At 39.2% G+C, this 16,635-nt stretch overlaps 2 protein-coding genes across 6 annotated transcripts in view; both read right to left on the bottom strand.

Moving 5' to 3' along the window:
• dnah7 (dynein, axonemal, heavy chain 7) overlaps nucleotides 1-7,554 on the bottom strand; it is an 85,730-nt gene extending 78,176 nt beyond the window's left edge. The window contains exons 1-12 of one of the 5 annotated variants that reach the window (XM_061840716.1): nucleotides 7,426-7,554; nucleotides 5,674-5,746; nucleotides 5,474-5,564; nucleotides 5,252-5,399; nucleotides 4,932-4,983; nucleotides 3,839-4,019; nucleotides 2,729-2,801; nucleotides 2,523-2,648; nucleotides 2,330-2,449; nucleotides 1,020-1,203; nucleotides 757-936; nucleotides 315-584 (exon numbers count right to left, since the gene is read on the bottom strand). In XM_061840716.1, coding sequence (XP_061696700.1) covers nucleotides 315-584; nucleotides 757-936; nucleotides 1,020-1,203; nucleotides 2,330-2,449; nucleotides 2,523-2,648; nucleotides 2,729-2,801; nucleotides 3,839-4,019; nucleotides 4,932-4,983; nucleotides 5,252-5,399; nucleotides 5,474-5,564; nucleotides 5,674-5,703 — 1,455 coding nt within the window. In that variant the 5' untranslated portion in view covers nucleotides 5,704-5,746; nucleotides 7,426-7,554. The other 4 variants (XM_061840715.1, XM_061840713.1, XM_061840714.1 and 1 more) reach the window with 4 other exon arrangements.
• Nucleotides 7,555-8,771: 1,217 nt separating this feature from the next.
• Nucleotides 8,772-16,138, bottom strand: LOC133511790 (sterol 26-hydroxylase, mitochondrial). Its single transcript, XM_061840720.1, has 9 exons — nucleotides 15,944-16,138; nucleotides 14,931-15,112; nucleotides 13,683-13,882; nucleotides 12,676-12,873; nucleotides 12,032-12,195; nucleotides 11,022-11,188; nucleotides 10,147-10,228; nucleotides 9,295-9,495; nucleotides 8,772-8,916 (listed from the first exon to the last, which is right to left on the bottom strand). The coding sequence occupies exons 1-9, from the start codon at nucleotides 16,136-16,138 to the stop codon at nucleotides 8,785-8,787; spliced, it is 1,521 nt and encodes a 506-aa protein (XP_061696704.1). The 3' UTR covers nucleotides 8,772-8,784.
• Between the last annotated feature and the right edge of the window lie 497 nt (nucleotides 16,139-16,635).

Here is a 16,635-nt window from a genome sequence, read left to right as displayed (position 1 = left end):
TATTTTTAACAATCGGAAACTTGAATGGCACCCTTTAGGAGACAAATGGCCCGCTGAGAGCGAAAGGTGTGTGTAAACAAATGCTTAGTAAACACCACTTCCACCATCTCCATTTTTTTTACTTCACTGGAGTAGTGGACGGTCTGAAGCCCACTTGTAACTCAAGTCAAAAATCCTCAGAGTGACGCCTTGGACTGTGCAGTTCCTCGAAAACCACCTAAGGTGGTGAACACCTACGTCAAGGTACCATGGTACTTTTTTCTTTTTTTAATCACCCACAGTGATGACTTGGGCATTAGAACCTTTGACCATACCTTGCGGGAGGTGTACTGGATCCGGTCGATCAGCTGCTGGTAGGTGATCACCTCGTTCATGAGCTCCTGGAAGGTGTGCTCCTCACCCAGGAAACGTTCCATGGCCTCTTCTGCCTCCTTGTTCACCAGCGTGGCGTACTTGTCGTACTCGTGTATGTAGGCCACGGGCTTCACATACTCAGTGTTGATGACCCTGCAAACCTCGTCCTGCTGGGCCTGAACGATCTCTGGTAGGATCACCGGTTTGAGAGTCTCCCCGGAGCTACTCGACTGGGAGAAGAATATAATAGGATTGCAATAGAATAGCAGTTTTTAAATGTCTGGTTCAAACCAAAACTAAGTTCCTGTAGAATTTCTGTTATGCCTCCTTGAACATTTTCCTGCACCCTGATTGCTGAATCTAGAAAAAAAAAAAGTGAAGAAAAGAAACACACACACTTACCCATTCTGCGTAGAGTTTGGTTTCCACACGTGGTAACATGGTGACGGATCTGAGCATGAACTCGTAGATATTAAGCAGAACGTCTTCAAAGGACTTGAGGTCTGGCTCCAATGTGATTTCCCGATCCTCCAGGATCAGAAACAGCACAAAGCCCGAGTGCCCAAATGCTGTCTCTGAGTCCTGATATAAGAGAGTCAATCAAGAACACCAACGAGAGGCTGTCATCTAACAGTTATAGTCACACTTTTCTTATTTGTCCATACCGGATTGGGACAAAGGAACCTGGTGTAATCACTCATGGAGTCTAAAACCAGGTTCTGCAGCTGAATAGCCATTAGTGTCGCGGCGCAGTTAAAGAAAGACTGCAGCTTTTCCATCTGGCTTTGAGCAGGCACCAGTTTACGCCGACTCCCGTGGTAGTAAATGTTGTGTACTTCAGGAAGCCATCTATGTGAGCAAATGACAGCTAGTACTACATACGTAGTTAACCAACAAATTATATATGTTGTATTATATGTAGACTGAAAAGTGCTAACGCTGAAGTGAAATACTGTGGAAATCATCTAAATGAAAATTTCATTTCAAATGAAAAATAATTTTCTGCTTGCCATGTTTCCTTTCACAAAAAGCTCAGTTTATCTACATTTCTGGTCAGAACTGGTGTTTTTAGTGACACCAACCCATGTTTTCCTGCTGATTACAAAAGATCAAAAAAAGCTAGAAACAACTTTTTCCTAGCAAAACACAAGAATCTACTCTTTTGTTACATTCAGTACTTATATTATCACAAAACAAGACTCTGAGGCTCTTGAAAGACCAATCAAAATACTCTAAAACCACTGGCAATACGGGGAACTCAGTTGACAGTGAATTAGTTAATTTGGGAATTTCATCGTGAAAATGTGCTGATTTGAGGAATATGACAAATAGTTCCAGAAATGTCCTGAGCGAACTGAACCTTTTAAAGACTAAATGATTTGAAATCTGTCAGGTAATGTGAAATGTATTTATTCATCCAGTGTCTGAGCCGGTTATCCTCACAATGGCCGTGAAAGTGCTGAAGCCTATCCCAGCTATCATTGGGCAAGAGGCGAGGTACACCCTGAACTAGTTCGCAGTCAATCACAGGGCAGATAAAGACAGAAATGTATTTATGTAACATGAAATTGACACCCTTAATTCATCCCGAGACAGTTCACAAACCGAAGCAATGTTTCCCATTGAAATTAAGAGAAACTTAATTATTTTGTGCCAGCTCCAGGACAATGTTATTATTTACCTTGTTTTTTATTTCTATGGTGATGGGAAAAAATTATGGAATTCATGTAATTGTTGATATCACCAAATACAGAATGTGACACATGAAGTTGCAAAGGTTTGAACTGGTTGAGAAATGCGGATGGAGTAGGAAAGAGGTCAGTTCAGGAACTTAATTTCTTTCGAGATTCCAGTCAAAGAAGTTTGTTAGCTAAAGTTCCAGATTCCACAGCATTTTAGTTCAGCAGCACCCTTTCATCATGAATACATAATTTCTGCACAAATTGTATTCTCTAGTTTTAATTGTCTTGCTCACTTGTTGAGAAGCGTTCCTCTGACGTTGCCAATTTGGCCGTTGGCATTTTGCTGAAATGCCGACAACTCCATGGACTCGGTTCTGCTCTGGAGTTCGGCAGTATCAATCAGACGCAAATCTCTGCGAGGAGACTTCATTTTATGACGCAGTATTCTAATTCAAGTAACAAATGGCGTATTTGGAGAACACATACCTGTAAGTAGTGTTCCACAGGTTGAGCACCTGCTGCATGGTGGTGTTGAAAGAGTGCAGCCAATTGTTCATCCTCTTTTGTGAAATCAAAAAGGAATCTTTCCATCCTTTGGGCACCCGCACCAACCTCAGATTAACAAACAATGGATTCAATTAAATTCTTTTCAATCGACAACAATCTCAAACTGGAAGATAAGACAAATGTACTCAAGTCTGTGAAGCGGAAGATCTTTCACCGACTCCTCATCAGCTTCCTCAGGATCACAGAATGTGTATTTCACTGCAATAAGTGACGATGAAGGATGAGATTACATGCACTGTGGTACAGAGTAGGGTTTCTTGATTATTTTTGTCTTCAAGGACCCACTACAAGACAGAAATGTTTCCAGGGACCCCCAAATGATCCTAACATCATGACAACATAAATATCATTTGCACTCCGAAATACCAGAGGAATTGAAACGTTGCCTATTTTACAGAGGGAAAAAGTTGTAGTGATTAAGTGAATGCTGATGTAAAAAATGTAACTTTTAGTCGAGCAAGGATGCATACTGTCCCGACAAAAAGCCATTACAAGAATGAAATCTTTCCCGATGGATATATTCATAGTAAAATAATATTCAGATCTAAGTTTAGGGTAGAAAAAAAAAATCATACTTTCCAGGTGGATTTAAAAAATACAAATTTATTCTCGGCTGCACAGTAAACAACTGGTTAAACGACAGTTCCTACTTACATTCACACCTACTGACAATTTAAAGTTTCCAATGAATCTAGCCTTCATGTTTTTGGGATGTGGGAGGAAACCGGAATGCCAGGAGAAAAACCCAAGATGGCACCAGAAGAACTTGCAAACGCCACACAGGCAGGGCCAGGATTTGAACCCTGGTCCTCAGAACTGTGAGGCAGTTGTATCACTAGGATAAACACCCTGGCACATTCCCCGATTTTTGTAATGAGTACAAAGAACAAAACCCCAAACCTTTTTACATTTTCATGGGGTTTTAAGAGTCTTACTAGAATTACGGTTAAGTCTAATTTTAGATTTGTCTTTTGGAGGGTGGGGGGGTGTTAAAACACAGGAAATCTCAGAAACCAACCCATGCATGAAAGATACTGTACAAATGAAGTTTTGGTTGTTTGATTGATTGATTGATTGAAAATTGCGGGGAAAATGAGCACCCGAGATAAGTTCCATCCACCATAATTGGATGGAAACATCTACTGTAACTGTACGCACAAAAGTCCCAAGCATCCAAAATAGAAATTAAACAGCTAGAGGATAAGAACGGCCATTAAGAGAGAAAGCGTAATTACAGATTGCAGTCTTGATGCTGAGCAAGTAGTCGTCCTTGACTTCATCGAGCAGCGCGTTCAGGGTTTCGTTCTGGCTCTTCAGGTGACCCGGCACCTTCCCCATGATATTCTTCACCCAAGAGTCTTGCAGAGGAGTCAGATGCTCCAGGTTGATGCCATTTTGAATGTAATGGTAATATTTCTGCGGCAGAACATTAAACATCACTGGTTGTTAGGATAATATGAGCAGTATTTACAGTAGGTGTTTTAGCTGTGTGCACTTTGGATTTTTTTCCTGGATTCTGGGATTTAACTGCATGGTACATAGAGTAAAAAGAAGAAAAACGATGGAATAGCCTCATATCAGAATTGGGCCTCTGCTAAATGTGGATTAAAAATCTGACACGTAACAGATATGGTTTCCAAACTTTGGACATTGTCTTTCACACACTCTTTGTACTGTGTTGCACTTATTTATACATCTGCAGTTACAGTTTATGTGGGAAAAAACAGTGAGATTGTGAAAAGTTAATCAAGAAATGAGAAGAGATGACTTGATCCTTAAAAGGAAGGTCTAAAGCAACGGTGTGAAACTCATTTTTATCTTGGGGCACATTGTGGTCACAGTCTCAAGGGCCATTATGAAACCATATAAATTAAATAAATAATCAGAAAAAAAGAACTGAAAAAAAGAAATAGGTGAAACCATAGAACTGTTTCCTCGCCTCATTATATTATCACATACACAACAAATTGCTGGATGACTAGTTCTGAAATCATACGTTTGTTCAACTATTTATTGAGTTAGTGTAAAAAGGCAGATTCATACAACAACAACGCTTGGAATATATTATTTCTTACATTTGGAAAATTGAAATTTTGGTCGAGATTGACACAATTTGCTATCATGGGCCACATCATTTTGATGTGGCAGGCCAAATCGGGCCCCCAGGATTTGAGTTTGACATGCAGGATCCAACCCAATTGTCATTGAGAGCTGAATGTCATCAAAATTGTCATACCTGCAGTGCATATGCAGCCTAAAAGGATCCATTGTGCATGTGTGTGTTTGTGTGTGTGTGTGTGTGTGTGTGTTTGTGTACGTGAGTGCCACCTTTTCAAAATCACTCTTTGAAGGGTCATCATCCTCTTCACCTTGCTGTTGGCTAAAAATAAAAATAAAACATTTTGAAAAAATGCAACCAAAGGGTGCATACGTGGATCTGTAACTTACACTGATAACCCAGGCTAAACTTAGCTCCTCCCCAACACAGGCCTCACAGTTTCTCAGTTGATCATTGTTCCTTAACACCAACGTACAGTACTACTTCTACAAAGCTATGGTAAGATCCTCTTTACATCTCACTGTACTTATGCGGGACAGAAAAGATGTCACAAGGATTCATTCAAGCAAAAAGAAGCACCTCAACTCACCATATATACTTAACCAGACTTTTCCGTAGGCTACGGCGTTTTTTAATCGGGAGCATGCGGTCATTGTTTGAGGGCCTTTTTGTGAGACTCGGACATCTTCCCATATTTGGTACAACATCCGCTTCGCAACTCATGTCTTCAACACACACTAATCCAAAAAAGTTAAATAAATAAATGACGGGCCCATTCGATATCACCCTAATCTTGTAACATTATACTAACTTTCTCCATCCGTTCCAACAGAGCTCGACTTGAGATGTGGCCAGGATGAAAACGAAGGTCTCGATTCCATCCATAGATCCGTTTGGTGGACCTGTGGGAAGTGAAAATAACATCTTGTGAGACGAGCCTCAAACAATTCGGAGAGAAATTGTTTGACGGAGTGAAGAGACAAAAGGGAGAAAGGGGTATTCCAAACGTACTCCATCATCCGTGTAAACTTGGTGTTGCATGGTTTCTTCGGGCCACTTCACTAATCTTCATTGATTACGGACCCTGAAAAGTAAATTCAGATATTTGCTGAACATTTGGAAAGATTCAGAACTGCATAGTACTCAATTGTGGAGGCTTCATTGTTCAACATTTTGAAGCCTCGTTATACATTTGAAATCTTTATTTTAATCATTCAAATTTGGCATGGTTATGAAAAAAAAATTCTCTCTAGTGGGTCACATTCAAAATTAATTCATTTTGACTTTAACAGGACTTTTAAAATTATGGCAACAGGAAAAATAACCTACCTATGTTTACAAAAACATTGTTTGTCACTGTGAACGTGCCGAAGTGCTTTTCCACAACCATACTGTGATCGTAATTTCAATAAATGTACCTTTCTGACATTTTTATTTAAAAGTAACAAAGTAATAAACGTAGAAGATGAGACGAATCGGTTTTTCTTAAGAGCAAGATGTATTTGCCTGGCCAGTAACTAAAACGACACAAGCCAGTTACCATGGTAGCCCCCCCCCCCCCCCCCAAAAAAAAAAAATCTAAACACCGGTTAAATACTTACCAGTCTGAATGGAACATAGTTATCAACCTCGTTGACTTAAAAATATACATGTATTTCTTTCAATACCCTGGGGTGCATTTAACCACGTACAAACGTCTTCCTGGTCCCACAAGAAGAGACGAATCAGTTTTTCTGAATGGGAGACCAATTTATCTGTCTGGTCACTAAAACACAAACTACGACATGTGGTAGTCGATTAGACCAAAACGGCTGTCAAACGCTTACCAGTCTGAAGACATCACATCCACGTTGAAAGGGAAAAATATGTATAAACATTGTTTTATTTGCCAAACGTGTTTAGTGGTTATAGTATCATGGGTTGTCTCCTCAACCAACTATTCGAGGAGCACCCGAATACGCACTGGTAGCAACAAGCCAAATCTGTTCAACAGCAAACAGGCGAAAGTCAACAAACTATTAAAATTTGGACACTTTTGCAATGGCTATATTTTTAAAAGATGGACAAAACATGCGGTGACGATTATAAAAGACAATATGTCAAAAGACACGCTTCAAAAGGTGGAAAAGAGGCCATTGAATACGCGTTGCGTTCAAATTAATCACTTATATGACGCTATATTAAGGCCATCTCGTTGTCAAATTTAAAAATTGACAATTTTCAAATAAATGACATGAAGGGAACACGGGTTATTTCACTCACACATCCGTGCTGAGAATGGCGGAAATCCCGAAAAGTTGTATATTTAGCTTGAGACTCCGTTGCTAATGGTTGCTCGGGCTGCTAAACGTCAACTCGGCGAACAGCGACATTTGTTGACATAGATACAACTAACAACTACAGTCATATTTTAATGTCTTTTGTCTTTACTCTCGAATTTTCTTACGTGGCACGGTGGCAAAAAAATGAAATCATAGCGTTTGAATTTGAGGGGTTTCTACCTTGCAGTTGAGTTTTTGAACAAGGATGGCCATTCCAAAGTATATATAAATGTAAATTGGGGTTTCCGTTTTTAAAGTAACAATTTAAGTGTTACACACAAGCTCACAAAAAACATACAAACACACACACAGGGACACAATTAAACAAATAAAGTCAAACAAATTCAGATCTACACGATACAATACAGACACTTGAGTAGCGCCTGTACAATTTATTGGATGTTTACAATATCTTGTGAATCCCTGTATACTCATCGCTTACCATAATGCTAGTTTATACTATCAGTGAGTATCGTGGAAGTGGTTTGTTTTATCTATCCATCCATCCATTCATTATCTCATTATCCTCACAAGGGTCACGGGAGGGCTGGAGCCGTGATTTTTAAGCGTGGGGCTCCCTCTAGCGGTATGTGAAACAATCACTAAATTAAATGTTCAAAATGGGCATGACGCCAGAGGTGTTTAAATGTGTATTTAATTCTGGTAAAGTACATTTAAGTACAGCGCAGTCAAATTTAAATTGAAGACAATCAATAGCATTTAATCGTTAAGTGTAACATTCACTGAAGTACAAGTTTGAGCTACCTTTTGTGCAGTACATTTGTAGTTAATGTTTTTTTCCCCATGCTGCTATATTTTAATGTAGAAATTGCATAATTTTAGAGTGGCTTACAATAATATTAAATGTACTTTTTTTAGAATAAAACATTTCTTCTACACTACTGTATTTCAAGGTTGGAAATACTTGGAGTGCTAAATATATTTTGTGGTGGTATTTGCAGTGTAAAAAAAACAACAATTGAGAACCTGGTGCATGATGCTGACGCTTTGTGATCCTCTCCGTTTAAGGTGTTTTCCCTCCATTTTGTGGCGGAACTTCATTTTTTCCATGTTTTATTTAACACCCTTATTCTAAAATGGAATAAATAAATTCCTTTTCTCAAAAGTCTTGACACAAAACCCCACATTGACATTATTTTTTCCAGTTTACTAGAAGAGGGGGGAAAAACTCACCCGAAAAAAAATCACATGTACGTAAGTTTTAGATTTCAGTAAATGTGATCTTTAAAAGCTTCAAATTTAACAAATCGCTATTTTCAGTTGTTTACAACCTATATCCAGTACTATATATAACACATAAACATTTCTGAAACTTGTTTAACACAATTAGATATAGTGAATTTGAGTTTTTTTCATGATTGAGAGGTTTATTCAATAACATATGAACTATACTCAAAACAGTTGATAACTAAAATATGCTGACTGTCATTTGCATTGACTAGGAAAATCTCAGAAAAATGTAATTTGCATAATTAGTTATAAAGCTGTGTAAATTTACAGTATAAAATATGTGGGTTTTTTTCCTTTTGTTTCTTAAATCAATATACAGTACTTACATGCAAATTTAACCATTGGTGGATTTCTTTAGGTATTCTATCTTCCGTTATTCACTGAAAAATGTTTTGTTTAAGTTTCTAAAACTGCCTAAAATGCCACAAGCCCTGCCTGACAGAAAAGTAGTGCTTTCGCGCCATCATGTATCGCTATTGATGACAGGGCTCAGTCCCTTTCCCTCGGGAATAGTGGCCGATGACTGTATGTTCGTCAGACAAAATAATTCCTAGACTGGCTTTTCGCATCCCCGGTCCACAAAATGGACACTGATCGGTCGGTCTGGAACCAGGACGGTGCGGTTGAGGCATTTCACCTCTCCGACATTCGGGTCTGGTTTGAGCTCAAACGTCCTGATTATCTGAAAAACAAACAAAGCATACCATAAAGTTATAACTCATAAATAATGGTACCTATAGTACTTTTTTTTTTTTTTAAGCAAATCGGAATCATCAGAAGTAGAATAAATGCTCACCCACAGGATATTTTAGGAACATTGTATATACAGTACTGCATATTGACCACAGCCCACCTTGCATACAATGATATATATATATATATATATATATATATATATGTATATACACACACACACACATACATATATATATATATATATATATGTATATATACACACACACACACACACACACATACATATATATATATATATATATATATATATATATATATATATATATATATACACTTTTTTTTTTTTTTTTTTAAGGCTACTGACTTGAAATAAAACCAGATGCATCTCCAGCTCAGCAATTCTGCGCCCGACGCAGCTCCTCACGCCAAAGCCAAACGGGAGGGAGCCGAAAGCGTTGGGCCTTTCTCGGCCATCCCGCAGCCATCGCTCCGGCTTGAAGGAGAACGGTTCTGGGAAGGTTTCCTCATCGTGACTGATGGCGTAGTGGCAAAATGTGAAAACCGTCTGGACAAACGCCAATGATCAAATTAGTTGACATGCCATTATTGGCAGCAATACAGGAAATTGATAAACACACGATAAAGTCTTGAGTGCGCAGTTCTCAAACTGGGATCTTGCTCGCCATAATGTGGGGATCCGGAAAATAATTTGACTAACATTATGCTGTATCATTAAAATATATATATGTAGTCCTGTATATGAGTTCTGGCAGGTTTAAAAAAAAAAAAAATTACTCATGTATTCCTTAGCTTTAACCCAACTGCAAACTCAAATATTTATTCGTATCAATAATTCTGAAATTCCCAAATGAATAACTTTTTTTTTAATAAAAGGTGTATTGCAAGGAAAAAAGTCGGATTTTTTTTTCTTTTGAAAAAGCATCCCAAAAACATCCAACATTAATTGGACACTCTAAATTGCCCCAAGGTGTGATTGAGTGTGGTTGTTTGTCTCTATGAGCCCTGCGATTGGCTGGCAACCAGTTTAGGGTGTATCCTGCCTCTTGCCCCTTGACAGCTGGGATAGGCTCCAGCACTCCTGCGACCCTCGTGAGGACAAGCGGCTAAGAAAATGAATGGATGGATGGATGGATGTAAGGAGTCCCTCGATCCAAAACGTTTGAGAACCCTGAAACAAAGGGTGTGTAAGACTTACATTTTTGCAAAACTGATATCCACCAATAATAACACTCTTTTCACTCATGATCCTTGCATTAAAGGGGACTACTGGATACATCCTGTAAGAAAAAAAAAAAAAACACCAATTAAAACTGCAAGCAATGGCAAACGGGGGCCTTGGAGTCTCTTTTTCGTGGCAAATCCAACAAATGATTGTCAAAGTTTGGTGCCCGCACCGCCTACTTTAGACAGACGGTGAAGGGAAAAATGCAAGACATTTTGGTTCCACCATCTCTAAAGAATACCTGATACCACCTGGGGCTAATTACGATGAACTCCGAAAACCCAATCTACAAATAACTGTTTTTAACGTTACTTGTGTGCAAATATCAAGACTATCTCAAAATTGTTCTCCTGTGGTTTGCACCTCTAATCCTCTTGTCCACTCTGTCCCTCTGTCTGGATGCATTTTCAATAAACATCTGAATAATTTTAACATTTGAAAATAAGCGGAGGGAGCATTTCAAACTCCCCTCTTCCACAGCAAAACTGTTTTAGCACAATGGCAAAGAGATCCATGCAGATGAAGAGTACAGGTTTAAATATATAAGAAATATTTCAAGAAAATCTCTAGTTGGAGTTCACCAAAGTACAAAGCTTATAATTACCCAATATGGGAACTTCAAACCAAAATGGCTGACATCCGGGTTAATTCCGTAAATTTTTTTGTGTGGCATGTCCACCCAGGTCAATCGGTGAAACTAGGCATTTTTCTCCTGTCTTTACAGGGGGCACGACTGTGTGATTTATACGGGCGACCCGTAAAAACATAGGTGAGTTTTTGAAGATGGCGCAACCAATAGGAAAACAATGTGTGGGGAAAAACATCCAAGAAAATCCAACGTCCCGTACCTGAGCACTTCTTTGATGACAGCTCTTAAATACGGCAAGCTGGTGACCTCCTCCGCAGACGGGGTCCCATCTACAGTTTTTAACTCTGATACTTCTCCATGAAGCTTCTCCTGGACTTGTGGGTGCTGGGACAGCAGGTGCAAAGTCCATGTCAGAGTGTTGGAGGTCTGAACCACAAAAAAAAAAAAAAGAAAAAAATGATGGGAATAACGTCAGAGCAACTTGACTAACTTTCATTTTTAGTACAACACAGCGCCGGCTTGGGGCCCCGTGAAATGTTTTGGATTATTTATTTTTCAATTGCTGAAGGGTTTAAGACCAAATTAATCAACTTCATTATTTTGTCACCTTGTTTCAAGTACACCTATTCACTACAGCAGTGCTGTACTGTATTTGATGGACTTTTTTTTTTTTTGGGGGGGGGGGCAATTTAAGTTAGTTTATTACAAGTTGCACTTGATTAAATTTTTTTTCAGAAAAATAATAAATCAGATTATATTTCTACAATAAATGCATAGTATACTGGTTTATTTTTTTCTCTTTTTATTCATATAATTAGTGGGTTCAAGGGATCCCTGAAAGAGCAATTTTTTGGGGGGGGGCAAACCTCATAACGTTAACTACAATGTGCACCCATAAATGCCATAGTAATTACTTATTTTTGGAATGGTTCAACAAAAATATTCACGAGCTGTTCAATAGAAAGGCCAAATAACAATTACAATTTCACATTTCTCCATCAACATCGCTCGATCCAAATACTCAGCAATGTATTACACTCGTTAAATACAAAATTAATTGTACCTAGTGATATATTTCAAAAACATTTCTAAAAGATTCCATTCAGTTGTATTGTTCTTAAAAGTTAAATACAACTGAACAGTACTTGAGAAATGTACTATACTGGATTAAATAAATCATTATACAGTTTGAACATTAAATAGAGTGAGCGTTCACTTAACCCAAGAGGGATGCCACTTCTGTGAATCACTGCAAGAATAAATATTTACCGTGTCCACTCCGGCTAAGAGAAGCTCGGCGATGCTACCATATATGTCTTTGGTTTCCATCTCAGTGTTTGACAGCAAGTACGTCAGGTACTCTCCCTCCACATCCTGGTTGCGGTCCACGCGCTGCTGAATGTCCTCCAGCTTCTTGTCAATCAACATCTTGGCTGAAAATTATGGCAGATAATGTTTCGTTTTGTATAAGCAGCGGTGATGAAGCTTTTTTCATGGCAAACCCTCAAAATGGTCATTAAACTTTGATGTAGTTCTCTGCCTACTTTTGGTAGACAAAAAGCGAGCTATGAACTTCCCAGAGTAGGACGAAGGCAATTTCTTCAAACTAAAATGGTTGGTATGTCCTGTACAATTTCAGCCATGAGTCCTTAAGACTTTTTTTTCATGCAACCTGTTATGTACAATCAACAGGTCCACCAAATTTCATGTCGATTTGGATACAACTGCTGTTTTTTTTGTTTTGCTTTAAATTTTCCTTGGGGTTAGGGTTACAACTAAGGGAATTCTTCCCAAATGGGTGATTAAACCCAAAATGGTAAATGTCTGTTTTCCTGCGTACAGTCACGACAGACATGTCAATGTTGTCGTACATTTCAAGTGAATTTGATTTAACGCCGTACTTCACGTATTACCGAAGCTGAAAATGCCGTCCCATCCGTCGATGTAGCGTCCCCAGTAGGGCAGCAGATTCCGGCTCCACTTGGGCATCGCCACCACAGCCAGGCTATTGGAAAACATCTTGGCTATGGCGTCGATAAACTGTTGCGTACCTGCCGGAATGTCCTTTTCCAGAGCCCCCAGTCTGGTCTCAAACAATATTGTGGCGATACCTAAGTAGATCAAAGCAAATCAGCTTTATTTACTGTAAAAAGTGCATTTTATACACTTTTTTTTTTTCTTTCTTTTTAAAATAATGATGTTCCCTCAATTTACTCCCCACTGTACTTACCCAATTTGAAAGGGGGACCAATAAAAGAGCCGAAAAAGACCACTACAACAGCTGTTAATTACAAAATAATTTCCAACTCATTTTAAAACATTACCCTTAAAAATATATATTTTACAGATTATATGAATTCCAACAGCCCAAAAAGACTCCCTGTAACAACACAGGCAAATGTTAGTTACTGCCCAATGTATAATTCGTCATTCAGTCAAGATATATCACTTCAACATCCTTCCTTGACACCAATTAGTGTTCCATTGAAGTTTAATTCATCCTGTAAACATCCTCATAAGTTAAAACATTCAAGTCTCATTCTACATTACAATGTCATTAATCTTTCAGCCCTCCCTCAAAAGACACATAAAATTGTTTGTATATATGTCCCATCACACTAGCACTTTTACATTAATTTATGTTTGTTGTTAAATGTACTAATTTTACATTAATCTTTATCTTGGGTGGCATTAAAAAGCTTGAAGCTTGTTTTTTGGAAAAATTGTTCACTATTTGCCAAACTGCTGTCTGTCGTGAGCTTCGCTGCAACTGTAGTGCTCCTGATCAAAAAAAAAAAAAAAAAAGAAATTGTGCACCAGTGAAAACAGGAAATCAATCTACAGACAGTGCAGGTATTAAAATAATGATAATAATAAATTGAAAGGAAACTGATAAGAGTGTGGCGAGAACCGCCCTTACCCTCAAGTGAAAAACGATAAAACTCATTGGCCAAATTCATCACCAAATCTCCGGTTGGGCTGCACCGACGCACGTAGCGCAGCCTGGCGATGAAGTCGGCGACCACCATGTTGAGAATTCTGCCATAGAGGGCAGAATCTTTGGGATGCATCATGCGTTTGTTCAGCGCCACCCGCAGCTTGTGCCAGTTCTCTCCCTCCCTTGGAACATAAATAAAATGAACCCAATTTCAACTTCAATCAAGAAGTGGATCATTTCACATACTGCCAATGAAAAGGTTGATAATAACGGTGTAAAGTGATCCGCGGTTCTCAGTTTCAAAACTGGGCTCTGAACTTCCTGTGTGGGGTTTGCATTGTTACTGGAGTACCTGAAGAAGACCCCCCAGAACCACACTTGTGTGGCTTTTTTCAGGTCACTCTGGCTTCCTACTATATTCCAAAATCCTGTTGCCCAAAGATAGCTGGGATAGGCTCCAGTACGCCCGCAACCCTCGTGACGAAGATGTGCTAACCAATAGGCCTCCATTCCACCTATTTCAAAACTAGTTTTGGTTATTTTTTGTGTACACAGTATGTAATAATATGATGCGGTGATTATTTATATAGTTTTACCGTCATAACGTGCTTCTAAGGGCATAACTACAAAGTGGCCCACAACAAAAATGAGTTTGAGAACGCACATTTATGTATATGCTGTACATAGACCCTTCCATTGTCTGGCAACCAATCCAGGGTGAGACCCTGATTCTCTGGTCATAGTCATGAGGTTGATTGAAGACTAAATTTTCCATAGGTGGGACTTTAACTGTGAACGGCCATTTAGCTACAGTATAAGTGCCCCTTGATTAGTCGGCGCCTACTCCAGGGTGACACCCATCTTCTTTATAACCAAAAGTCATGTATGGATTACAGACTAAATGCATGTGTGAATCTGCAAATGCCCAGTGATCGGATGGCGACCAGTCTCAGGTGAGATCCTGCTTTTCTTGCCTGGACTATAATATTCAGTATTTCTTGAGACATACTCCCACCTCTGGATTGGTGGCCTGGCAATAGCCAGGCACGTATAGCCAGTGGTCAATGATTGTTCCCAATCTTAATTGTTCTCTTGGCACAATTTCACTATGTGGTTTATCCATTGTCACCTGACAGGACTTTGCTCATTTTACAAGCCACTGTTTGGACACACAAAGGAAAGGGATTTCATTGCACTGCAATGAAAACGCATTTTGCTGTGTGTGCTCACACTGTGAAAGGTCCGTAGCCAAGTCCTCTAATGTCACGATAATCCTTCCAAAAAGACATGTCTCCCCTGCAAGGGAACCTTTCGTCATTTCTCAAGACTTCCTCCAGCAGCTTTGGTGTGTTCAGGGACACGGTCTTTAATCCGTCTCTGTATATGGGCCCGTAGAGCTCCTTTTCGTACACCTGGAGAGTGAATACAAGGATGAAAAGACAATCCTGGTGCGTCATTAGGCAAAGGGCATACGGAGAAACACTTTGTCTTGTTAAGTCCAATACCATGCTTATGTCCAATTTTCCCAAAGCTCTCTACATATTCCCAAAACCAATTAAACATAACACCTTACTGTATACATCCCTCATACATTTACATAACCAGGTTGACCAAATGATACAAGACTGGGTGGACACATCTATCTTCACAGGATCCATTCCCACTTGCGAAGGACATTTTGGTTTGAGTACGTCTTTTTGAACAAATTGCGCAAAGAAATCAGCAACGGTGGCATGGAAGTGCAAAAGAATATATTGAATTGTGAATCAAATGTTAAAGGGTTTTGTCTTTGGTTGTTGTATTTCATCCTTTTTTTTTTTTTTTTTTTTTCCATGAAATGTTAGTGTTTTACAATTTGGTCTATTGTTTGCACTTCCAGACCACTGTAGCTCTTTCACCAACTGACATAAAAAAAAAAAAAGGCTCAAGGGCCCATGTCCAAAAATGAACAGAAAGCCTGCCATTTTAGTTAAAGGATGTAGACGTTTGGGGCGGTTTTCAGGGTGAGTATTTTGTTGGGAAGCTGAGGGGAATTAGCCTGGGACACCAGTTTCACCGATCAATACTAAATTTAGTGGACATCGATCATAGGACACATGAAAAAGTCTCGAGGACTCATGCACAAAATCAAAAAAGTTGCCCATTTTAGTTGAAAACATTTCAACTCAGCAAAGGGAACAGGCAGAGAAAATCTGAGACAGTTAGATGTGATTTAACACCGACACACAATGAGTGTATTGTACCTGAAGCTCATGTGCCCGGCTGTAGAAACCCTGAAACACCATCCGGTAGAGCAACTCCAAGACACTGACGTGGGGGAGATCTTTCACTGTCCGAGGCTTCTCCAGCGAGCCCAAATTTGTGGACGTACTCGGAAACCCTCTGGAGAAAACCTGAGCCACGGCCAAGAGACTCCTCTGCAACAGCCGTGCAGCCATGACGGGTAGAAAATAGCTTTATGTTCTCGAGTTTCTATTACACTTAAGAGTTCAGAAGGGAGGGGCACTCCATACAAAGTTTAACCCTTTTAGTCCAGCTATAATTGATCTACCTGGTCTACCGAGTACAACTCGAGCTTTCAAAAGCATCCAGCCATTTTTTTCTAAACTGCTTACAATAATAAGCGATGACTCATTATGACCCCAGAGGTTAAAGACGATTTTTATCTATCTTTCTAATGAGTCATAAAGCAGGGGTAAAAAAAAACATACACCTGTACTGCCGGCAAAGGCTCTCCCTAACTTCCAAGAACTCGGGCTTTAAGAAGAAAAATATTCAGTTACCTGGCCTATGTGAAAAAGTAATCACCCCCTTGTTAATCACGATTTTTGGTTAATTTTCTATTGATAAAACCCAACCCTAATTACTACTACATAGACCTGTTAAATCAAAAAATCACAAACAGAATCTGTCCTGTCAGAAGCAAGTCGGACAA

Source organism: Syngnathoides biaculeatus, chromosome 14 (genome assembly GCF_019802595.1).
Source record: "Syngnathoides biaculeatus isolate LvHL_M chromosome 14, ASM1980259v1, whole genome shotgun sequence".
Lineage (NCBI taxonomy): Eukaryota > Metazoa > Chordata > Actinopteri > Syngnathiformes > Syngnathidae > Syngnathoides > Syngnathoides biaculeatus.
This window is presented reverse-complemented; position numbering and strand designations above follow the sequence as displayed.

What these genes read in the sequence shown, in the direction of transcription:
- LOC133511790 (XM_061840720.1), bottom strand. Translation starts at nt 16,138, where the DNA reads ATGGCTGCACGGCTGTTGCAGAGGAGTCTCTTGGCCGTGGCTCAGGTT. An exon ending in GGCTACGGACCTTTCACAGT is followed by an intron (nt 13,883 to 14,930) that starts GTGAGCACACAC and finishes TTATGTTCCAAG; the next exon opens with GGAGGGAGAGAACTGGCACA. An exon ending in TGCATCTGGTTTTATTTCAA is followed by an intron (nt 8,917 to 9,294) that starts GTCAGTAGCCTT and finishes TTTGTTTTTCAG; the next exon opens with ATAATCAGGACGTTTGAGCT.